The sequence below is a fragment of the Ambystoma mexicanum genome, chromosome 9 (genome assembly GCF_040938575.1).
Source record: "Ambystoma mexicanum isolate Mex_15411 chromosome 9, UKY_AmexF1_1, whole genome shotgun sequence".
Taxonomy (NCBI): Eukaryota; Metazoa; Chordata; class Amphibia; order Caudata; family Ambystomatidae; genus Ambystoma; species Ambystoma mexicanum.
Genome location: NC_090931.1, coordinates 1,530,300,575 through 1,530,326,074, shown reverse-complemented (window position 1 = coordinate 1,530,326,074; position 25,500 = coordinate 1,530,300,575). Strand labels below are relative to the sequence as shown.

Sequence of the window (25,500 nt, the reverse complement as noted above, 5' to 3'; positions counted from 1 at the left end):
AGAAAAACATCTTTATCGCATTTTCAAAATTATATACATTTCACATTGTACAGTTATTTCATCTAGTTATTTCTTTTTAACTTGTACCACTATCTAGTGATAGGATGCAGCTACATCTTTTTTCTTCATTTATTCTGACACTTCTTCCTCTTGTACTCCTTTTGCCTGTCATTGTGTGACATTATCATAGGCCTTTCGTACGTCTGTTAAATGTATCCAATATCTCAGGCCCTTAACTTTCACCGCCGTTGGTGTGCAATACACTACCTCGTATGGGCCATGAAATCGTGGGGCATTCCACCACCTACGTACAAAACTCCTTACATACACCATCTCCCCTGGCATTAACTGTCCCTTTGGGCTCTCTCCTGGGAGCGTAATGTTTTCACTTCCTTCCTCAGGTATGAACAGTGGTGCGAGCTGTTTTGCTATCATAAGAGCTGCTTTTGTAAGTTTTGTCAAGTACTCATTAAACTCTCTCCTAGGACAGTGGCGCTTCTGTGGGCGTCTGAATGTCTGCGGAGTAGGGAGTGTGCTGTGTGCATGCGCCTTCCTGTTACAATTTTGTATGGTGAACAGTGCACCCAGTGTTTCTTGAGGGAGCAACACAATTTCGACAACCTCCCTTTCAGGAGGCCGTTAATCTTCTCAACTACGCCATTACTTTGCGGGTGATAAATCAAGCATAGTTTATGTTTAATCCCTAACAATGCTGTTACTTCTCTGAAGAGCTCATTGATGAAATGTGTGCCATTATCCGAGCGAATTACGTTGCAAATTCTCCAGCGTGGGAATACTTCCCTCACCAAGAACTTTGCAGCACATTTGGCATCCGGATGTGCACAAGGCCCTGCCTCAACCCATCGTGAAAATGGACAAACCACTACTATTATGTAGCGGAACCCATTGCACCTCTCTCCCATGTCTGCATAATCAATATGCAGCTCTCTGAAGGGGCTTGTTGGTTTTGGTATTGTTCCTTGTGATGTCCTTAGTGTCATTCCTGAATTATATATCTGGCATGTGGTGCATTCCATTGCCATTTTTGAAAGATGCTCCTGCAAACCTGGAAAAAACTATTCTCCTGAATTTCTGTGGCGATGTGTTGTTTCGCATTATGTGCTGGGAAGTGCAGTTGTTGGAAAGCTATTTCTAGTAATTTCATCAGCATCACTAACTTACCTGTGCTGAGCTGACGCCATAGGAAGTCTGTTGCTGACTGGCTACACCCCCTTTTTTCCCATAATTATTTTTCCTCCTTTGTTGCTCCGTCTTGCAGCTCCAATATTTGCGACACAGGAATGGCATTATACCCATCGGCGAGGTCCTCTTCTACATGTTTTTGTATCAGGTACTCACCTGTTCTTTCTTTCATTAAGTATGAGGCTTCCTTGGTGGTAGCATGCGCTGCCGCGTTTCCCAAAGAGAGAAAATCTGTGTTGTTTGTATGGGGCTGGCACTTCAATATGGCTACCATAGTCGGGTCTTTCAATGCCTCTATCAGTTCTTTTAGGAGCTCAGCGTGCTGTAGAGGGGATCCATCTTCCCTATGGAACCCTCTCCGTCCCCATCTTGCCAATCCCCCATGCACTGTAGTCATGTAAGCTGAATCTGTGTAAATTGTAACCACACACCCCTTTGCTGCATGCAGTGCTTCAATGAGTGCTATTAATTCCGCAGCTTGTGCAGAGTAATGGGCAGGTAGGCGCTGCTGTATTAGCACCTCGTACTCCTCTTCTTCCAACCTTACAACAGCTTTTCCCATGTGCTTCTCTCCTGTCTCTGAATTTATTGATGCTGACCCGTCCCCTTAATTTAGTGCATTTTCACTTACCATGGTGGTTTCTCCCTCCTCGCCCCTGTATGTGGCACAATCGTGCGCTTGCATGTCATCCACTGAGCATGGTTCTGTAATGAACCTTGCAGGGTTTACTGTTTTACATCTCACTATGTGTATGTTTGCGCTGGACAGAATTATTTCATACGCTGTGGCCCTCTGCGTCGTGAGTGTACTTTCTGATCTTTCCAGGATTACGAATAGGTAATGTTCACGAACAGGGTCACAGAACATCCCATCACTATTGTTGCATTTATTTCAATGGCGAACGCTGCGGCTGCGAGAGATTGCTCGCACGCGAAGTGTCCCTGCATTACTGCGTCCAGCGTGCCATTATAGTAGGCCAGGGGCTTGTGTCCCAGAGATGTCTTTTGTGTCAGTACTGCTGTCATGAGGGACCCCTTGCAATGTGAGAACAGATGGAACTTGCGCTCATAATCTGGGTTCGCGAGTACTGGTGCGCTTGAAATTAGTCCCTTGAGTGATATAAAGGCATCATCTAGTTCTGCCGACCATTGTATTTCTGTATTTTCTCTTTGAGCTTCTTTGAGTCCCTGCAGTAATGGCTTTGTGTACGCTGCATAATCTAATCTCCATGCTCAGCAGTAATTACACATGCTGAGAAACTTTTGCATTTCCTTCACTGTTTTTGGCCTGTCTACCGCTGTAATGGCAGCTACCCTGTCTGGTATGATTCTTTTACCGTCTTTTGAAAATAGCTGTCCCAAGTACAACACTTCTCGCTGACAATATTTTAACTTTCCTTTGTCTACCTTGTAACCTTTGTGGGCCAGCAATGTCAAGAGAGTGATAGAATCTTTTCTGCACTTGTCCTCATTTTTTCCACAGATTAGCAAATCGTCTACATATTGAATAATTGTGCTGTCTGTTGTCACATTTCCTAGATCTTCATGTAGAATTCTATTGAATATGCTTGGACTTTCGCAGTACCCCTGGGGTAGTCTGCAGTGTTCGTACCTTTTTCCTCCCAATGTGAATGCTGTTAGATGTCTGCACTCTTCTGCAAGTGGTACTGAGAAAAATGCATTTTAGTCCACTACTGTGAAGTAAGACACATCTTTCGGGATGCTGCATAGGATGGATGCAGGATTAGGGACCAAGGGGAACTCTTTTTGAATGACGTCATTGAGTGGGCGTAGATCTTGGATCATCCTCCAAGCCCCTCACTTTGCTTTTTTGATGGGGTAGATGCAGGTATTGCATGGCGAGTTTGAGGGCATTATCATTCCCTGTGCTAATAATGCGCTGATTGTTTCCTTTATCCCTTCTTCTGCTTCCCGGGACAGGGGGTACTGTTTTACCCTGGGCAGTGTGGCTCCTTGTTTGAGTTTTATTTTAACTGGTGTCACCCCATGCAACAGTCCCACATCATGGGGGCCGATGGTCCACAGGTCGCCCGGCACCGACTGCATGTCATCATCAAAGCATGAAGGTGGTGCTCCTACCACTGCCATTAGTTGCACTGGCGCTTGTCTTGTCTGTATCATGATATCACAGGGGATTGCTATCTCCATTATTTCACCATCGCTATCGGAATCTGTGAAGAGGTCCTCATCTGATAAGTCTTGCAGTGCAATGTCAGCATTGATGCACAACACTGTGTGCCACTCGCAGCCGTGTATGTCCATTGCAATTACTGCTATTCTTTGTGCTGAGACCTGAACTGCATGTAAATCTAATGACATCACTGTTCCGGGCACTATCTCCGGGCGTGCTATGGGGCGGAAAACAAACTCTGCAGGCACCCTCCACTCTAGGCGCTTCATTCTGGGACCACCCGTGCCAATGTTTTTAGCCCCTGGATGAACATGTCTGGGTCCACTGGTATACCGCGCACTTCTGCTCGCGCGTGCACTACCAGCATTACTCTCATGGGGCAAATTCCTGGTGTTGAGCAAACTATTCCTCTCTCCGTAAAGGATATGGTCATGTTAAGCTTGCTGAGGAGATCCCTTCCCAATAAGTTAATCGGGGATTGTTCATAGTACAATGTGCTCTTACTGATTTACCCCCCACTGTCACATTCAATTATTCTGTGTAAGGAACTTCGACCACCGCCCCAGAGAACCCCTGCGTCTCCAATTTACGATTCGATAGCGAAAACCTGCCCTCACATAGACATGATTTTTCGGCTCCCGAATGCACCATAAAAATGAATTGTTTGTTCCCTATCTCCGCCCCTATCAATGGTTCCTCAGCTGCATCGAGGGTCGTCGATAGTACTGACGCAAGTGCTCTCTGTGGGCTGTCCTATGCTGGGTGTCTCGTGGTCCCCCCTTTGCTGAAAACATTTCCTGATACCACCGCCACTCCCCCATATGGTGCAGGTGCACCTTTTGCTGTCGTGGCAAAGGGGTTTCCCTGCGTGTATGGCATGTGTTTGTGGCACTGCGGGTGTTGTTGGATGTTGTGTGGTTGTTCTCTGTGTTGTTCTGGGCACCTTTGCTCCTGCTGTCCCTGCCCCCCTCCCATTGGTAACCCGTATGGGCTCCCTGGGTGCGGGTGTCCATATTGCTGTTCATCTTGGTAATTATTGTGTGGCCTGCTCCTACTTCTCGTGAAAAGTGTCCCCATCTCCCACAGTTCCAACAATTCCCTTGTCCTCCTCTAGGTCCTTGCCCCCATACCCGCCATTTCCTCCATACCCCGGACCACCGCCTCTGCGCCCTCTGTACCCACCTCTTCCTCCCCGGGGGCTCCACACTTGCCACTGCAGTCCTCCGTACTGCTCATGTCCATTCCACTGTGCCTGCCCATTTCCAGCCCAATTGGCTGCCATCCTCCCTTGTATCACTACTGTTCCCCTCCTCCTCTGCATCCCTATCTGTGGGGAGTGCTGCTACAGCTGCGGCGACCTTCACCAGTTTCATCTGTATTAACTTTGCCTCATCTGCCAACCTTTTCTGTGCTATCTCTTTCTCTCTTTCTTTGATAGTCTTGCAGTGTTGTACTATTATACTTTGAATTTCAGGCCAGCCTTTCGCTTCAATCCCTGCTATTTTGTGGAGTGCTTTCTGAATTTCTTGTGGGAGCCCTCGTTTTATTATAAAGTAAAATAGGGATGTTGATCCCAGGCCGTACCCGTCTCCGCATCTCCTGCACCCGTAAAATGAAATCCATAGCATCTTCCCCATCATTCATTGTACACTGCATTACTGACTGTAACTCAGGGGTGTCTGGGAAGGTGTCCCTCAAGGCATCCCAGATTCTCACAGGTACTGTATTAAAGGAGGCTCCATCATGACGGTCACAATCTAATGTTATTCCCGGAAAGCCAGCCTTTGCCCAGACCCTGTCGGCTTGGTCACCCACTGCCGATACCAACAGGCTTTTAACATCACCCACTGCTAATGGCACCCCTGCTGTATGCTTCTCAAATGCATATATCCACTTACTTGCTCCTCCCGACAGCTGGGGTAATGATTTTAATAGGTTTGCCTTATCCATCTGAGCCCAGGGTATGTAATTTGGCCTCCCACCTCCTCTGTGTATCAGTGGAAGCTGCAGTTTAGTCTTGGTTCCTTTCCCAATACTCACCTTCGATCCCTTTCTCCCTAACGTAGCCATTTTTCCCATTCTGTTTCGTAGCCTCCCAGTCCACTCTTCTTCCATGGCCCTCTCCAGAGGTGTCTCATCCAACCTTTGCGACATCCTCCCAGCTGCATCCCCTAATCTCCCAGCTTCCAGCTCATCATCCTCTATGTCACACCACAACTCTTTCATTCCCCCAGTGGCCATTTCTCCTTCCTCTGTGTTTTCTCTGAGTGCATGGGGTTCCAATTCTATTATTCTAGTTGGCTCTTCCTGTATTCAGAATAGTATCTCCCCCTTCTTCCACCCTTCCTCTGAGGGCCTGTCAAGTGCTTGTGTCCATGGCGTTTGCTCTGTTCTTGACATGTTTGTCCCGCCTTGTTCACATATGTTTCGTATTCTAGATGGCTCACTTTGTGCCATTGAGAGTCGGGAGTCTAAGTCTTCTGTTAATTTCTCAATATCTACTGTGGGAGTACTTACCTGCCCGCTAGTCCTGGGGCACTCATATGGTGGTGGTGGTGCAGTTGGTTGTGCGGTAGCTGCGGGGGTAGATGTGGACACATACACGGGATCACTCTACCCCTCAGCTGGCACTGGCTTGTTTAGGAGCGGGTACAACCTTGTTACCTCTATTGACCCTTCTTTTCCTCTACCCTCACCTTCGTTTGCTGCCAGGGGAGTGACCGTAGTAGCGGGCTGTTCTGGCGCTGTCTTTCTTTTTGAGAGGGGGCACCTCATCAAACAGTCTCCGCAAATCTAGTATCTCTCTCCTATTATGGAATTGTTTTCCCTTAAATGTAATGAATATGTATGTGTCTATCATGTCCAGGACACTTTTATCAAACGATCCTCCTTGGGGCCATACCTGGGGTAGCCCTTCTCCCTTCAATTCTGTGACGCATTGTTCATGGTACTTGGTTATGCTTTCTGCATAGCCTGGTAGATTTTTACAAATGTGGGCCAGGGGTGTTTCCGCCCCCATGTTATTCCCTCGTTGTTCACCCTCCTGTGTTACCTGTCACTGTCTCTGTGGCTCACGTGTGTGTGAGTTTTAGCACTGAAAATTCTGAAACACTAATTTTTCTGCACAATACTTCTACCCTTGACCTTACCGGGTCACACTTACAATGACCGCTTCACAAAGACTTTTGTTATCATTAACTTAACATTATTACTTTGCAGTACAATCTTTTCAATGTACAAAGCATAGCATATTCAACACAAAACACATCCAACAAACATTTAACGTACAACACATAACAAAGACCCTCTGTCCCTCGCCCAGTTTTTTTCTTCAACCCTTGAATTTTATGTAATAATCTCTAATACTATTTCGCCCAGAATAAGAAAAAAGAAAGTGTTATCTAATCTATGCACCTTGTCTCTCTCTACTCAGACACCTTGATTTCTATACTCCACTGTTTTACTTATTCCCAGTACTAGTCAAGATGGCACTATGCAGCGCCGCCTTCTACCCCCTTGCAGATCTAGGTTCCCATCTTTTCACCTTATTATCCTAATGGCCATATGCAGAGAAAAAGAATAGCATTAATGTATTACAGTGCTAATGCTATTTACCCCTAAGAAAAATCCCCTCTTTTTCCTCACTTGACCTCTTACACTCTGGTCTCTATCCCCCTCCTTTTATTCTCACTCGCACTTAATACTCACGTGCCCATCTTGATCCGAGACTCTCCGGCCCCGGTCCGTCCCGGCGGAGCTGCCTCACACTCAATGGCTGCCCCTGGCAAGCGGTACTAAGGGTTTTTTGGAGCGGGACCCGTACCCTTTCGCCCTAATGTGTGCGCACATCTAAGTGTACCAGTTGCCGTAGGGGGGGCAGCTCTCTTGAACGGGCGCGCCGTCAATACGGCCGGGGCCGTCTCGTGCCAAAAGGGGACAATAATGACGAATCATGTCTTCGGGGTCACCACTGAAAGTAAGCGTCCCCCAATAAGGCTGCTAGCCCCCAGCCCCAAAAAATGAGAGGCATTAAAGGACACAGCCCAGGAGGGAATGAGACCAGGACCAAGTGCGGGTGAAGTTAAAAGGTTTTATCTAAATCAATATAGGGCATGCAAAGGACTCTGCAAACTCATGCATGAGCTAAGCTATAGGGGCCACATAGTCTTTGGGATTGGATGGCGACGTCTGGCTACTAATGTAGTATATGTCCTTGGTGGTAATACACGTGGTGGCATCACGGATTGTTTGGGTCAGCTGGGCTCATCGGGGTGGATCTGCAGGGCACTGGCTGTCGACGAAGATTCATCACTTTGGCTCTAGACACTTGCCCTTGTGGCCATTCAAACACATTCATCACACTCCTCTATGTCAAGTTGTTATGTAAAACTTCTAACACTTCAATCTAGTACCTGGGTGGGGACACAGGAGAGCAGCATGCAATAAGAGACTTCCTCCACACATCATCGTAAAGTTGTCATTAACAAAGGGTCCAGTCTCCTGGGTCCAGGTGTCTTATGGGGCACTGGTCAAGCTTCCTTCATCATTTTATCCTGTTAGATGCAGTAAATTATGGCTATGGGCGATGTTTGCACAAGGACGGAGACCTGTCTTTGTGTCTGTTGAATTTGGGGTGAACTGGAATACCATTTGGTTAGAGGGGTCACAAAGCTGGCACCTCAAAGGCGACGGGATTTAGGACCAGGCCGCTCATAAGTCACTTGGCTTGACCATGGCTGTTTTACACAGTGGTTGAATGGCGGCCTCTGACACAGGGGAGGTAAATACTTGAAGCGGGTCCAGCCCGAATGTGGGGAGGTGAGGCTGTGCTGTTCGAACACCAGCAAGCCCTGGCGGGCCTTGGCGGCCAGGAGGTGGAGATGGCCTTGTAACTTTGGTAAATTATACATTTCTGCCGTTTCCTAAGCTTACATTACTAGGTTCATAACAGTGAAGGTTTTTCATTGGCACATACTTTACATATTGTTAGCCGGCTTTATACTTGTAATCCAGGGGAAAGGTAAACATGAGGTAGCGGCAGGTTGGGTTGTGGACTCGGTAGCAAGAAGGCAATGTGTTTAATCTATCATTTTGATTGCAATAGGAAACTGGCTCGATGCCCTAGGTGGCTTACATGTAATACAACATATTTCATCACATCATACAAAAGCATTTTATATATTGCTTTTCCATTAACCTTTTTACAATAGCAGCAAACATTAGTTGGTACAAAGCATATCTTCGAGTGGTCGTACACTGGGCCTCAGGATGGGAAGGTGTCACGAGGAGTGGGCGGGGAGATCACCTCGCAGTAATACGAATGGCTTGCAGTGTACGTTTTACCACTGTCCAACACAGATCCGTTCAGCATACTTGGTTAACGCTTCATTTGGGATAACGAGCCTGGGGGTCATGAGCACCATACATCACAAGTGCAGGGGGTTAGGCGCAGGGTCGGTGTATGCTTGATAGGGGCAACTTTTGTTCTTTCCCAGACCCCGACTGCTAGTCAGGTCACTTCTAGGGCAATTCAACAAAGGTAGCAGGTGCCCCTCTCTCGGAAGAACAAGGCATGATAACCTGTTCAGTGGTTGTTAAACACATTGAGAGTTCGCAGCCATCTGCTTTTTGCTCACTGTACTTTTCATAGATGGGAAATATCCATGTGCATATCTTCTTTGTCCCACCCACATGGGCAGTCCAGCACCAAAATGCTATAGCAATTCCTCTCTGAACAAGAGTACCACCAGCAACCCCATACACATGTTTCAGCCTTGTTGGGCATCATCAGTGAGGTGAAGCTGAGCCTCTCTAAGCACAGTGAGCAGGGAGTCCACGTCTGGTTCTAGGGCAGTGATGTACTGCGGAAGGTAAATGATAGTGTTTGTTCTGTTACTTGTTCGCGTCTATTTGCTTGTGAGAACGAGCCTTCAGCGGATCTGCCATGGGGGGGAGAAGGGGGAAGTGCAGGACTCTCTCTGCGCGGTCAAGTAGGGGCTGAGCTGCAGCGTTTGCACGTAGGCTGTTCTGCTGGGTCCTGGGTTCGTTGTGCTCAAAATGGAGTCTTGGTGTATTACAAAATGGCGTCTCTGTTATGCTATGCTGTAGGCCGTGCGGCCTCACATGTCGATCCGCAACCGCCCTGCCTCCCGGGCCCAGGTGCATGGAGGGCTGCCCACGAGTCATGAACCGCACGCAGGTGGGCAATGTGGGGGGAGCTTTGTCCTAAAGACCTGTCCTCCCATACACAAGTTTAGGTTTTGTAACTGCCCTCTTGGATTTCTTCATGCTCCACTGGATCAGTAGTAGACGTCTGCAGGTTTCATAATTGAGGGGAGCTGGGAGCTATTTAGCTCCTGCCTGTAGCCTAGAAGAGCCAAATTAGCTCGTCACCAGCAGCTACTTTTGGCTCCCCAGTCCACTGATTCCAAACAAACACAACGATGTGAATTTAACTTTGCGCGTATAGAGACAATCTATAAATATACAGTAGGGCACATCTGTTCAACATTTAAAGAATAAGGGGTAACAAATAATGGACACAATTGTATGTTTCTATCTTCTGTGGGAATTAGATTTGCGAAATGCTATGTACTAGCTCCTCGTTTCCCATTAGTAGTTCCTGGATACCCCGGAGTTGCTTTTAGCTCCTGCTTCTCCAGTGGTAGCTCCTGGTCACTGGTTAATGCTGGATACCCAGGAGTTCCTTTTAGCTCCTGCTTCTCCAGTGGTAGCTCCTGGTCACCGGTTAATGCTGGATACCCAGGAGCTGCTTTTAGCTCCTGCTTCTCCAGTGGTAGCTCCTGGTCACTGGTTAATGCTGGATACCCAGGAGTAGCTTTTAGCGCCTGCTTCTCCAGTGGTACCTCCTGTCACTAGTTAATGCTGGATACCCAGGAGTTGCTTTTAGCATCTGATTCTCCAGTGGTAGCACCTGGTCACTGGTTAATGCTGGATACCCAGGGGTAGCTTTGAGCTCCTGCTTCTACAGTGGTAGCACCTGGCACTGTTAATGCTGGATACCCAGTAGTAGCTTTTAGCTCCTGCTTCTCCAGTGGCAGCTCCTGGTCACTGGTTAATGCTGGATACCATGGAGTAGCTTTTAGCTCCTGCTTCTCCAGTGGTAGCTCCTGGTCAGTGGTGAATGCTAGATACCCAAGAGTTGCTTTTAGCTCCTGCTTCTCCAGTGGTAGCGCCTGTTCACTGGTCAATGCTGGATACCCAGGAGTTGCTTTTAGCTCCTGCTTCTCCAGTGCTAGCTCCTGGTCACTGGTTAATGCTGGATACCCAGGAGCTGCTTTTAGCTCCTGCTTCTCCAGTGGTAGCTCCTGGTCACTGGTTAATGCTGGATACCCAGGAGTAGCTTTTAGCTCCTGCTTCTCCAGTGGTAGCACCTGGTCACTGGTTAATGCTGGATACCCAGGAGCTGCTTTTAGCTCCTGCTTCTCCAGTGGTAGCTCCTGGTCACTGGTTAATGCTGGATACCCAGGAGTAGCTTTTAGCTCCTGCTTCTCCAGTGGTAGCACCTGGTCACTGGTTAATGCTGGATACCCAGGAGTTGCTTTTAGCTCCTGCTTCTCCAGTGCTAGCTCCTGGTCACTGGTTAATGCTGGATACCCAGGAGCTGCTTTTAGCTCCTGCTTCTCCAGTGGTAGCTCCTGGTCACTGGTTAATGCTGGATACCCAGGAGAAGCTTTTAGCTCCTGCTTCTCCAGTGGCAGCTCCTGGTCAGTGGTTAATGCTGGATACCCAGGAGGTGCTTTTAGCTCCTGCTTCTCCAGTGGTAACTCATGGTCAGTGGTTAATGCTGGATACCAAGGAGTTGCTTTCAGCTCAGGCTTCTCCAGTGGTAACCCCTGGTCAGTGGTTAATGCTGGATACCCAGGAGTAGCTTTTAGCTCCTGCTTCTCCAGTTGTAGGTCCTGGCCACAGGTGAGTGCTGGATACCCATGAGTTGCTTTTAGCTCCTGCTTCTCCAGTGGTAGCTCCTGGTCAATGCAGGATACCCAGGAGTAGCTTTTAGCTCCTGCTTCTCCAGTGGTAGCTCCTGGTCACTGGTTTATGCTGGATACCCAGGAGTTGCTTTTAGTTTCTACTTCTCCAGTGGTAGCTCCTGGTCACTGGTGAATGCTGTATACCGAGGAGTTGCTTTTAGCTCCTGCTTCTCCAGTAGTAGCTCCTGGTCACTGGTTTATGCTGGATACCCAAGAGTTTCTTTTAGCTCCTGCGTCTCCAGTGTTAGCTCCTGGTCACTGTTCATGTTGGATACCCAGGAGCTGCTTTTATCTCCTGCTTCTCCAGTGGTAGCTCCTGGTCACTGGTTTATGCTGGATACCCAGGAGGTGCTTTTAGCTCCTGCTTATCCAGTGGTAGCTCCTGGTCACTGGTTAATGCTGGATACCCAGGAGTAGCTTTTAGCTCCTGCTTCTCCAGTGGTAGCTCCTGGTCACTGGTTAATGCTGGATACCCAGGAGTAGCTTTTAGCTCCTGCTTCTCCAGTGGTAGCTCCTGGCCACTGGTTTATTCTGGATACCCAGGAGTAGCTTTTAGCTCCTGCTTCTCCAGTGGTAGCTCCTGGTCACTGGTTTATTCTGGATACCCAGGAGTTGCTTTTAGCTCCTGCTTCTCCAGTGGTAGCTCCTGGTCACTGGTTAATGCTGGATATCCAGGATTTGCTTTTAGCTCCTGCTTCTCCAGTGGCAGCTCCTGGACACTGGTTAATGCTGGATACCCAGGATTTGCATTTAGCTCTTGCTTCTCCAGTGGTAGCTCCTGGACACTGGTTAACGCTGGATACCCTGGAGCTCCTTTTAGCTCCTGCTTCTCCAGTGGCAGCTCCTGGTCACTGGTTAATGCTGGATACCCAGGAGTTTCTTTTAGCTCCTACTTCTCCGGTGATAGCTCCTGGTCACTGGTTGACGCTGAATACCCAGGAGCTGCTTTTAGCTCCGGCTTCCCCAGTGGTAGTTCCTGGTCACTGGTTAATGCTGGATACCCAGGAGTTTCTTTTAGCTCCTAGTTCCCCAGTGGTAGCTCCTGGTCACTGGTTAATGCTGGATTACCTAGGAGTTGCTTTTAGCTCCTGCCTCTCCAGTGGTACCTCCTGGTCACTGGTGAATGCTGGATACCCAGGAGGTGCTTTTAGCTCCTGCTTCTCCAGTGGTAGCACCTGGCACTGTTAATGCTGGATACCCAGGAGTAGCTTTTAGCTCCTGCTTCTCTAGTGGCAGCTCCTGGTCACTGGTTAATGCTGGATACCCAGGAGTAGCTTTTAGCTCCTGCTTCTCCAGTGGCAGCTCATGGTCAGTGGTTAATGCTGGATACCCAGGAGGTGCTTTTAGCTCCTGCTTCTCCAGTGGTAACTCATGGTCAGTGGTTAATGCTGGATACCCAGGAGTTGCTTTTAGCTCAGGCTTCTCCAGTGGTAACCCCTGGTCAGTGGTTAATGCTGGATACCCAGGAGTTGCTTTTAGCTCCTGCTTCTCCAGTGGTAGCTCCTGGTCAATGCAGGATACCCAGGAGTAGCTTTTAGCTCCTGCTTCTCCAGTGGTAGCTCCTGGTCACTGGTTTATGCTGGATACCCAGGAGTTGCTTTTAGCTCCTACTTCTCCAGTGGTAGCTCCTGGTCACTGGTGAATGCTGTATACCGAGGAGTTGCTTTTAGTTCCTGCTTCTCCAGTGGTAGCTCCTGGTCACTGGTTAATGCTGGATACCCAGGAGTTTCTTTTAGCTCCTGCTTCTCCAGTGATAGCTCCTGGTCACTGGTTAATGCTGGATACCCAGGAGCTGCTTTTAGCTCCTGCTTCTCCAGTGGTACCTCCTGTCACTAGTTAATGCTGGATACCCAGGAGTTGCTTTTAGCATCTGCTTCTCCAGTGGTAGCACCTGGTCACTGGTTAATGCTGGATACCCAGGAGTAGCTTTGAGCTCCTGCTTCTACAGTGGTAGCACCTGGCACTGTTAATGCTGGATACCCAGTAGTAGCTTTTAGCTCCTGCTTCTCCAGTGGCAGCTCCTGGTCACTGGTTAATGCTGGATACCCAGGAGTAGCTTTTAGCTCCTGCTTCTCCAGTGGTACCTCCTGTCACTAGTTAATGCTGGATACCCAGGAGTTGCTTTTAGCATCTGCTTCTCCAGTGGTAGCTCCTGGTCAGTGGTGAATGCTAGATACCCAAGAGTTGCTTTTAGCTCCTGCTTCTCCAGTGGTAGCGCCTGTTCACTGGTCAATGCTGGATACCCAGGAGTTGCTTTTAGCTCCTGCTTCTCCAGTGCTAACTCCTGGTCACTGGTTAATGCTGGATACCCAGGAGTTCCTTTTAGCTTCTGCTTCTCCAGTGATAGCTTCTGGTCACTGGTTAATGCTGGATACCCAGGAGCTGCTTTTAGCTCCTGCTTCTCCAGTGGTAGCTCCTGGTCACTGGTTAATGCTGGATACCCAGGAGTAGCTTTTAGCTCCTGCTTCTCCAGTGGTACCTCCCGTCACTAGTTAATGCTGGATACCCAGGAGTTGCTTTTAGCATCTGCTTCTCCAGTGGTAGCACCTGGTCACTGGTTAATGCTGGATACCCAGGAGTAGATTTGAGCTCCTGCTTCTACAGTGGTAGCACCTGGCACTGTTAATGCTGGATACCCAGGAGTAGCTTTTAGCTCCTGCTTCTCTAGTGGCAGCTCCTGGTCACTGGTTAATGCTGGATACCCAGGAGTAGCTTTTAGCTCCTGCTTCTACAGTGGCAGCTCCTGGTCAGTGGTTAATGCTGGATACCCAGGAGGTGCTTTTAGCTCCTGCTTCTCCAGTGGTAACTCATGGTCATTGGTTAATGCTGGATACCCAGGAGTTGCTTTTAGCTCAGGCTTCTCCAGTGGTAACCCCTGGTCAGTGGTTAATGCTGGATACCCAGGAGTAGCTTTTAGCTCCTGCTTCTCCAGTTGTAGGTCCTGGCCACAGGTGAGTGCTGGATACCCAGGAGTTGCTTTTAGCTCCTGCTTCTCCAGTGGTAGCTTCTGGTCAATGCAAGATACCCAGGAGTAGCTTTTAGCTCCTGCTTCTCCAGTGGTAGCTCCTGGTCACTGGTTTATGCTGGATACCCAGGAGTTGCTTTTAGCTCCTACTTCTCCAGTGGTAGCTCCTTGTCACTGGTGAATGCTGTATACCGAGGAGTTGCTTTTAGCTCCTGCTTCTCCAGTGTTAGCTCCTGGTCACTGGTTTATGCTGGATACCCAGGAGCTGCTTTTAGCTCCTGCTTCTCCAGTGGTAGCTCCTGGTCACTGGTTTATGCTGGATACCCAGGAGGTGCTTTTAGCTCCTGCTTCTCCAGTGGTAGCTCCTGGTCACTGGTTAATGCTGGATACCCTGGAGCTCCTTTTAGCTCCTGCTTCTCCAGTGGCAGCTCCTGGTCACTGGTTAATGCTGGATACCCAGGAGTAGCTTTTAGCTCCTACTTCTCCAGTGGTAGCTCCTGGCCACTGGTTTATTCTGGATACCCAGGAGTAGCTTTTAGCTCCTGCTTCTCCAGTGGTAGCTCCTGGTCACTGGTTTATTCTGGATACCCAGGAGTTGCTTTTAGCTCCTGCTTCTCCAGTGGTAGCTCCTGGTCACTGGTTAATGCTGGATATCCAGGATTTGCTTTTAGCTCCTGCTTCTCCAGTGGCAGCTCCTGGACACTGGTTAATGCTGGATACCCAGGATTTGCATTTAGCTCTTGCTTCTCCAGTGGTAGCTCCTGGTCACTGGTTAATGCTGGATACCCAGGAGTTTCTTTTAGCTCCTACTTCTCCGGTGATAGCTCCTGGTCACTGGTTAATGCTGGATACCCAGGAGTTTCTTTTAGCTTCTAGTTCCCCAGTGGTAGCTCCTGGTCACTGGTTAATGCTGGATACCTAGGAGTTGCTTTTAGCTCCTGCCTCTCCAGTGGTACCTCCTGGTCACTGGTGAATGCTGGATACCCAGGAGGTGCTTTTAGCTTCTGCTTCTCCAGTGGTAGCTCCTGGTCACTAGTTAATGCTGGATACCCAGGAGTTGCTTTTAGCTCCTGCTTCTCCAGTGGTAGCTCCTGGTCACTGGTTAATGCTGGATACCCAGGAGTTGTTTTTAGCTCCTGCTTATCCAATCTTGATTTCCAACCCTGCTTCTTGTAAATCCCAAAGCTTGACTGAAGTATCTGAAAAATAGACAGTTTGAACAGTGAGCTTTATATACATTTCATTTGTGATTTCATACATAGCCGTATCTACTGCTATATATAGTGCCTTCCATATTTCAATACATGTCCTGGCCATAAACCAACACAATAGTAATCTAACCGTTCCCTCTGTCATGTATTCGTATAATTGCTGGAAAGAAATAGTATATAAACTCATGGACATTTAAAAATAAAATCATTCTATCACTATGCAAGACCTATAGGTTCACAGGAGGGTTAGTAGGCGTGTCTATCATTGCATCCAAAGTACCGGAGTGCCCTTCCATCAGCTGTGTCTACATAATGATAATTGTTAAAATAATTCATATAGTGACACCAGTAATAACCTATTGTATCATTCCAAGTCTAGAATGTAAACCTAAGGATAATAAAGATGAAAGTTAAAATAAAATAATTTTGGCCACTAGCAAACGAATTATTAATGAATTAAAAATGGGGTTTAGCAGACCGGCACAGGAGGCGTTGCAAGCCATTATGGGGATGGTGAGAGGAATAAACATTCAATACGTGTGTGTGCATTGTTATACTTCGCTGTCTGTGTGTATGATGCATTTGGAAGGAACCTGCCACTCATTCTGGGGCTACAGTTTTTGGTAACTTTGGAGATTCATACATATCGGATGCACATGGGGAAGTGATTTCCCCTTACACCCGCAAAGGCATGCTTGGCTTTGCTGGCAATCTTGGAATCCGGGCAGTCACAGTTGAGAAACCATACTTGTATCAAAAGTCTTTCAGGAAAAGGTGCAGCACTGTACCTAGAGGCCTAGCAGCAGGGCTGAAATGTGGACATCCAAAAACAATACAGTATTGGTGTTGACACAGGAAGTTCTAAAATTTTATAGAAAAGGGCAAATTACATTTCTCAGAAAATGGTTGTAAGAATTGAAATGGCAGCGTTCGAAATTGAGGGGCGCTGGGAGCTGTTTAGCTCCTGCTTTTAGCCTGGAAGGGCCTGGTGAGCTTGATACCAACAGCCACCAGGAGCTACTTTTGGCTCACCTTTGTAACTTTAACTGTGTTCATTTGGGAAAATCTATGAATTAACATTAGTACACAGATCTATGACAGTTAAAGCATATGTGATCATAATTAATGGACAAAATGATATGTTTGTATATTATGTAGAAGTTAGATTTGCAGGAACGCTATGTACTAGCTCCTGGTTTACCAGTGGTAGCTCCTAGCCACTGGTTAATACTGTATACCCAAAATCTGCTTTTAGCCCCTGCTCATCCACTCTTAATTTCCAACCCTTAAATGGGGGAAAACCATACAAAAAATGGAGATCCATATAAACCCGTTAGGAAGGGAGAGGAGACTAGCCAATATTGCTAATTAATTTCCTAAAAAATGATAAGAAAACCGGATGAAAGAAAACACAAAATACCTGTTGTTTAAACATGTATGTAGTGATTCTGCAATGCAGACACATTGATGGCCGGTGATAATTTCAGTGGTCGACAGCAGAGAAGTGGTCTGGCTGAGGATTCAAAGTCAGCTTTATATACTGGGATATGGGGTGCATATGTGAAATGGGGGCAGATACAAGAAGGACTTAAACATTTTTCTTTTTTTACTGGATGGACATACGTTCACATGTTATGCCAATATGCTACGTCTACATTTTGAAGTAGGGGCAGGAGTGGCGTAGCTCAAAAATGTACACAACTGTGGGCCCACCCTCCAACAAGGTTTATAGCACTCTTCTGGTAAAGGTCTCCTGTGAATGTATTTGAAATGAGTGTCTTCCTAGGTGATCAGCAGAGCACCTTTGCTTCATATACTGCCGTGCGTTTCTTGGTCTCAAAATAAAGTCTGTTCAGCACATGCTCATCACTTCCAGCGTGCTCATTCTAATGCGGTATAAGATCACTAAGCAACACAGGCACTTACCTACCTCTGCCAACACTTTCATATAGTTATTCATGCAGAAAACTCATATGACGCAAAATTGATAAATGATCTAAAATGTAAAAATTACCATCTCGTAATTACTCTGTCTGGATCATGATTTGGGCGACTTCAACAAGACTATTGAGATAATGGCCAGTCATCGTTCTTTATATTAGAACATTTGTTTATTTAGAAACACATGACTAAACCTTAATGTATTCATAAATGTAAACCCTAGGACTGTACCTTATCTGAAGCGATCAAAACACATCTAAATAAGGCTAACAGTATGCAGTGTGATCCATCATAGGGTGCGCATGGTTGTTTGTCATGTCACATGCCTGTTTATACTTTGGTGTATGATGTAGAACATAATTTGAAGATAACTGAGTAAAAAACATGATCGCTTTTGGGAGTTCCTAGTGAAAAATGTAATTGGAAAAAATAAGACTAAAATCAAAGAATTGACTCTTTGTCAAAACCAACACTTACACAAAGGAGTGATACAAAAAAAACTGTTATTGATTAGGATTTAGCATTATCTGCATAAATAGGGTATATTGATTGCAATCGCTTGGAAATTCCTCCCATATGGCTCTTAAGACACACACATGTGCGACTTTACAGACACTGACCCCAATTTTCTGTGAATCTCCCACATGTTGGCCGAACAAACCTGTACCATATGTTTAAAGAAGAGAAATGGTTAAATTGAAAGAAGTGAGATAAGGTATACGGATCTCAGGGAGCTCAACAGCAAATAGTTACAAAAGAATGAATTCTAATTGCTCTCGTCAAAGGTCCTGCACTTGAGGAGGCACCAGCCTGACATATTACAATGTTTCATGTTGCTGGGAGCTATTTAGCGCCGCCTTCTACCATAGGAGAGCCTGGTTAGCTTGAAACCATCAGCTACCAGGAGCTACTTGTAGCTGCCTGTGCCAAGTGGTGCCTTACAAGCAGGCACATGTGCCATTAACTTTGAGTGTTTGCCAATGTTAATAAAGAAGAATTGGGGCACATCTAGCCCACATTTAAACACAGTGGATCATTCATAAGTGTGCACCTGCTATGGAAGTTAGGTTTCTAGCACTTGGTCTACACTCTCAAGGTCCCCCAGCAATAGCGCCTGTTTATTCAGTGATGTCTGGCGCCCAGTGGCTGGTTTTATCTCCTGATCATTGAACCCTGTGTTGTGTTTGTGGAGCCACACTGTTTTGTGTGGATTCTTTTTATGTGGCGGGTGAATTAGTACCAGTAACAATGGTTGCACGACCTTTTGTCATACAGAGGTTCTCTTGAAGTTTCTGATTTGGTTGAGCTATGTATTATCTCCAGTTGGAAGCAGGGGCCTGTCACTTACTTTGCCCAGCATTCCCACATTTCAGAGTTTGAGCCTGAAGGGCTTGTCTTCCCATATGCAGTGGGGAAGAGAGGATCTAGACTCCTGGGATTAACCATAGCAAGGTGACCAGTGGATTTACCCCTTCGACACCAGGCCAAGCATCTGCTGGTTTGCGGTGAAACCCTGAGCTCAGAGTCCTTTTCCTGAATGCCCCATAAGTAAAGCAGGGTAATCAAAGTCCACGAGTGTTCACATCTATTTGCGCTACACATTTTTTTTTTTCACTGTGGTTTTACATTTTTCATTTCATATTAATGCACTTGGAGCAAAATTGAGGACTTGTTTCTTGGAAGGTTTTTTGTTGTGTGCAATACAATTGATGGCTCAAACAGCACAGTATGCGCTCTTCCTAAAAAGTTCCCCTGTCTGGAAGAAATGCCGGTATTTCCGTCACCAGCTTTTTTTCTGGACTGGGGAAACACAAGTTTGCTTTTGTGGGCAGTGACCTACCGGCAGGCCTGACCTGCCGGTAGATCGCAACTCTACTGGCAAAGGCCAGAATCACCGGCACTGGTACTACTGGTGTCTGTAATTCCGGCAACACCATCCATGGAGTCCTATGGAACTCAATGGAATGGGAATTTACTGGTGTCGCTGCCACCTATAATATCATGGTAATACAGGGATATCGTGTGGCAGAAACGTTAAGGCAGTTTTGCTGGTATCACACCAGAATTAACGGCAGATACCGGGAAAACTGTAATGAGGCTGCTGATTGTTATAAAATGTGTACGTTTCACATTTCTTTAAATGTTTTTGCTATTGATTGTTCGGTGGGAAAGTGCACATCCATACACAGGCCTTTACTATTCATACCACAATGTAATTGACTATCAAACAGGAATAGACACACACTTTAGACTTTGTGCTTAGTATATATGTAAGTTACTTCGCAAAATGTCATTTTTCTTATTTCTAGACATGGGAAGGCTTAAAATAAAGTTAGTTAGTGGGAAATGAGTTTGAGAAGTTAAAGCTGTGACTATGTGAATTGACCTTTATGCTGTTTGATGGTGTGCAATAATACCTGGACCTTGTGCTTCTTTCAACAGGAAATGGAGCCATTACCAAAACCAAGAGACTTCAGAGAAACCCCAGAAAATGCACTGACTGCGACCAGAGTTTTGTCAAACAGTCACAATTTATGAAACATATGAGGATCCACGCAAAGAAGGCTCTTAAGTGTGGTGTGTGTGGGGAGTGCTTTACTAACAGGCCCAGTCTAATGGCACACAAAAGCTCCCACACCCACGAGAAGTCCCATAGAAAGAAAAGCTTCCCGCAGAGCTCAGAAAGCAAGCATCAGCAGCTCAATACTGCGGAGCTACCATACCAGTGTACTCAGTGTGGCAAATGCTTCAATCAGAGTGCTTCACTGTGCCAGCATCGACAGACCCATAGCAGTGAGCGACCACACAAGTGTACTGACTGTGGGAAAAGCTTCAAGCACAGCTCCAATCTGTATAGCCACAAGAAGATCCATACTGGGGAGAAACCATACCAGTGTACAGAGTGTGAAAAAAGCTTCACTCTGAAGTCTAATCTGTATGAGCATCATAGGATCCATACTGGGGAGCGACCTTACGAGTGCGAGGTGTGCAAGAAAAACTTTGCTCGGCACTCAGCACTGTACCAGCATAGGAAAATCCATTCTAGTGAGCGACCATTCCAGTGTACAGAGTGTGAGAGAAGATTCACTCAGAACTCCGATCTGACCAAACATCTGAGGAGTCATACTGGCGAACGACCCTTCCAATGTACGGAGTGTGAAAAAAGGTTTGCTTTCAGTGCATATTTGCACGAGCATCGAAGGATCCATACTGGGGAGCGACTATACCAATGTCCAGACTGTGAGAAAAGATTCACTCAGAGATCAAATCTGTACACCCACCAAAAGATCCATACTGGGGAGCAACCATACCAGTGCATAGAGTGTGAGAAAACCTTCACTCTGAAGTCACACTTGTACTGCCATCTCAGAATCCATACTAAGGAGAAGCCCTATGAATGCCCAGAGTGCAAAAAAAGATTCAGACACTCCTTAACTCTAAGCAACCATCAGAGGCTCCATACCGGGGAGAAACCCTATGAATGCACTCAGTGCAAGAGAAGCTTCAGTCAGGGCTCAGATCTGATCAAACATCGCAGGACTCATACTGGGGAGAGACCCTATGTGTGCACAAAGTGCCACAAACGCTTTAGTCAGATATCAAATCTGTATAGCCATCAGAAGCTCCATTCTGGGAACAAGCCCTAGGACCATGTAAAGGAAGGACTTTCTTTGAGTTTTACATTCTTGATCAGGGTCACGAATATTGTGTAGAAGCTGCAGAGACTTTATGAAGGGGGTTTGGGTGCACACAACCTTCTGTCCTTTCCCCAAATCATGACGTCTACATAAGCTTGAAGTGTAAAAATCACAATTTAGGACGTGTATTAAAAAAATACACACATGTCCTCGAGGCCCAACTGGGTTAATCTGGCATTCAACCTTTGGGGTTATCAAATGTCCCACCAGACGTGGTAGGTGCACCTGCTGAGGTATTATTCCTCTACACACCTGCTGTGTCCCCCAGCAGAAGGTGGAATGAAGTCCAATGTTCTTAAATCTGATGGATTGGATACGGGGCACTGGAGGCAGGAGGCTTAAGTGACTGAAGGGCTCCAGCATAATGCACAGAACCTTAGTTAGCCCAGCATATCCCGGCTCTGGTACCCTTCTGTCTTTATATTGAAATGAAATCTAAAAACTAACAAGAGTAGTAAACAAATCAATTAAAGAAAAATGACCTACAGAAAAGACAAGAGGTGGCAGAAGTGTAGTAGAAGAATGCAGATTGCTAGCACAGTAGTGTCATGCTTACCAGGAATTAACAGGAGACCCGAACAGGAATAACCATGACTGTACAGGATGGTGGGCCAGGGACATAGTTGCTCAATAATTACATAGAGAAACATGGGAAGTTCTCCTTTGCCCAGCACCTCTTACATCTGCTCTATCCTGCCCCCATTCTTTCTCCCAAACATCACCCACAGACTTGAATCACATTATTGGGGCTGCCAAGCAGTCATGTGCCGGGGGCATTGTCTTTGCTCCTAGAACAGTCCATTTACAGCACCCACCACCTGCTTAAATCACTCCTCCCCTCTTCAACTTGTCCCCCACTAAGAAGACCACCCCTACCCGTTTCAAAGTACCCACTGCTCTATCTATCCTGGAAAAGTCCCCAGTGCACCTGAATAGTTCTGCTAACCATCGGACCGTCTCTTCTTCCACACTTCTCTAAGATTCTGGAACACATGGTTTTCTGCAGTGCATGCTTGTCATGTTTTTGCAGTGGGTTCCTGGGGCACCGCCAGTGCCTCTCCTGCATCCTCTTTCAATTCGACCCTTCATTGTCCTTTCAGACTGGATTGCGCCTCCTTCTGTCTCTCTCCAGCCTTGGAAATCAGGACATTGCCGTGACTGGCTAGTCTCTCAGGCCTACGATCACTCATTGGGTATTTGGCCTTGGAAATCAGGACATTGCCGTGACTGGCTAGTCTCTCAGGCCTACGATCACTCATTGGGTATTTGGCCTTGGAAATCAGGACATTGCCGTGACTGGCTAGTCTCTCAGGCCTACGATCACTCATTGGGTATTTGGCCTTGGAAATCAGGACATTGCAGTGACTGGCTAGTCTCTCAGGCCTACGATCACTCATTGGGTATTTGGCCTTGGAAATCAGGACATTGCAGTGACTGGCTAGTCTCTCAGGCCTACGATCACTCATTGGGTATTTGGCCTTGGAAATCAGGACATTGCAGTGACTGGCTAGTCTCTCAGGCCTACGATCACTCATTGGGTATTTGGCCTTGGAAATCAGGACATTGCAGTGACTGGCTAGTCTCTCAGGCCTCTGATCACTCATTGGGTATTTGATGATGTATCAGGAAGGCTCGCTGTGAGTAGTAGGGAAAGGTCCCCACTCTGATGCAACCACTCCACTATACCCATGGATTACAGAGCACCCCCCTGAGTCCAGCCACCCCCCTCAAGCATAGATGCCCATACATATAGCCCCATAAGAGATGGTCCCCGTCCCTGTGAATAGCTAGTGAATGTATCTCATTGGGGAGTGGGGGCACACTACAATAAGGACAGACTGAGGCAACTTGTTAGTCCATGGACCTGCGATAAGGCAGTTGCATTATATACAAAAAGCTTGCAAGCAGTTTACAGGCAACACTGCAAGACTAAGGTGGTCGGGGGGGCGCATGGGAGGGATGGTGACTAGGGCTAATGGCCCCTGACTAGCATTAAGTTCCAAAACCAAGGCGACTGCTCTAATCTTGACCAGTAGTAAAGCAGAGAGCTCCTGCATGGGGAAGGAACTCTTGTACTGTGGACAAGGTTTTAAACCCTAGCTTGGCGTTCAAGGAAGCAATCAATTAGGACTAAGCAAGCAGTGGATATGCAAGCACACCTGGGTTCTGGGGTATCCCCTTGCGTGTGAAATAATAGACTCTTGATAACGGGCATTTGGTACACCACCCCCAGTCGAAGGGTAGCGTTGTCTGACTTGGAGAGCAATCCAGAAGGAGCCTCCAAGGAGAGCGGGCTGCTTCACCCTTTCTGACTTGAATCATGCGTCCTACTTTTATATTAGGAATGTTGAAACTCCGATCGTAGGTCCTGTATAAGACTTGGGACTCTGATGTCCACTTAGGCTGTCGCTTGACCGTTCTATCTGTGTGAAATATACACATGTTAACCGTGAAGTTGTATATTGAGTGTCGTCACCTCCTGCCATATAATCTCTGGCACAGGGAAGCCTCCGATGTCACCCCTCTTCGGGGGAGTGCCCCCCGCACCAAAGCACTGTCCTTGAACGATTACTTTCTACCCTCTACGCTGCCTCTCTTGGTAAGGTTCTCTCCTGTTTCAGATTTTCCAAATTGCTCTTTGCTGATGACACTCCGATTTTCTCCTACTCTCACGTCTGACCTCTCCTCTAAGATCTCTGATTAACTGTCTCGAGGTCCTTTCCTCGAAGCCCGAAGTTCTCTACCTCACTGGCCAGAATACCCCTACATGCGCTCTCCTTGCCAATGTCCTTCTCACCTGATCTCTAGGCAGAACATTTCAAGTGGCAGCTACTAGCTACCCATAAATCGTCCCTCTCCACCGTAATTGTACACATACACGCATCGCACCATTTCTTACTCGTCAAGTTGGAGTTATAATTAGCTATTGGTGAGTGAGTTTCAATGTTGAGCGCTGTCCTCTTTCTCCAAGGCTCAGAATCTCAGGGCACTCTATTAGAGTGCTCTGAAGCTCCAGCAATTGTTCATCACTTCGAGACTAACCTGGTTGAACAATGGGAACATCTGTTCTCTTCTGTCCTACTAATCCACAAAAGTTCATATCCTCTCTGCAATTCACTTTTTTCGATTACTGTTTGAGCCTCCCCATGGACCTTTCTGTTTTGCCGCTCACATCTTTAATTGTGCAACTTGCACTTTTCCCAATCTCTGCTCACCCCACTTCTATGCCTCCAGATTGCTCTCAATGCACGCACAGACCCTCTAGACATTTCTTATACTGGTTTTCAAATCTATCCACTGGCTAGCCCCCCACTCACCCCCTTCATGACAACCTAAATTAAAGTCAGTCTCCTGCAATATACTGCACACCTCCCTCCCACTGCGCTCCACTACCACCACTCCTTTCGCCCTGTATCTCCCTGGTCACTGCTTAATGTCATCACCCACTGGACATTTCTTATTGTAAGGCAGGATTGCCTAGGCTACTTTATGTAACTTTATACATTTCATTGAAACACTTTGTCCTAAATAAATACTAGTAGAATGTAGACCGTGCCATCTGATTGTTGAAACTGCCGCACACCTTGTGTTTAGATGTTAGGATGCCGTGGCCTGTGTTCATCCACAGCAAGACACAACAGTCATAGAGTGGAAGCGCTGCAATGTTCCAGTACCTGAGATTCATTACAGTGAGCAGGCAAACTATCGCGCTGAGACTATTACTATTACAATGTGTTTCCAGTGCTCCTTGAAACCTGCACGGGGAGAGTGGGGATTGAGAAATCGCAGTGCTCCTTGAAACCTGCACGCAGAGAGTGGGGATTGAGAAATCGCAGAGCTCCTTGAACCCTGCATGTGGAGAGCAGTGCGCAGAGCGTAGCGAATGAGAAATCGCAGTGCTCTTTGAACCCTGCACGCAGAGTGACGATTGAGAAATCGCAGTGCTCTTTATTTTATTTATTTGGATTTATAAAGCACACAAACGGCCCTCAGGCATCGTGGCGCTGTTACAGTACATTCCCTTAGATACATCTCACAAAACAGATTCTTGAAAACAAAATAGCAGAGGTTCAAGGACAGTGTTGTGGGAGTGTTCCATGGTTACAGAGGAACATTATAGAAACATTCAGGTGCCGTCTAGTTGAATAACTTGGTTTTTAGCGCCTTTCTGAACGCCGTGAGAGTTTTCCTTTCTTAGGCTGAGTGGGAGGGCGTGCCAAGCTTTTGGGGCTAACACTTCGAAGCTGGTGCCACCAGCTTTAGCTCTATGGAACACAGGGACTGAGAGCAAGTGGGGGTATTGGTTTCGTTTTGGTCTATGGGTGGGCACATGATG

At 46.9% G+C, this 25,500-nt stretch overlaps 1 protein-coding gene across 2 annotated transcripts in view; it reads left to right on the top strand.

Moving 5' to 3' along the window:
- LOC138489439 (zinc finger protein ZFP2-like) overlaps nt 1–24,712 on the top strand; it is a 147,847-nt gene extending 123,135 nt beyond the window's left edge. For both annotated transcript variants that reach the window (XM_069617160.1, XM_069617159.1), the window contains exon 4: nt 19,909–24,712. In XM_069617160.1, coding sequence (XP_069473261.1) covers nt 19,909–21,113 — 1,205 coding nt within the window. In that variant the 3' untranslated portion in view covers nt 21,114–24,712. The remainder of the gene's footprint in view (nt 1–19,908) is intronic.
- The last annotated feature ends 788 nt before the right edge of the window (nt 24,713–25,500 follow it).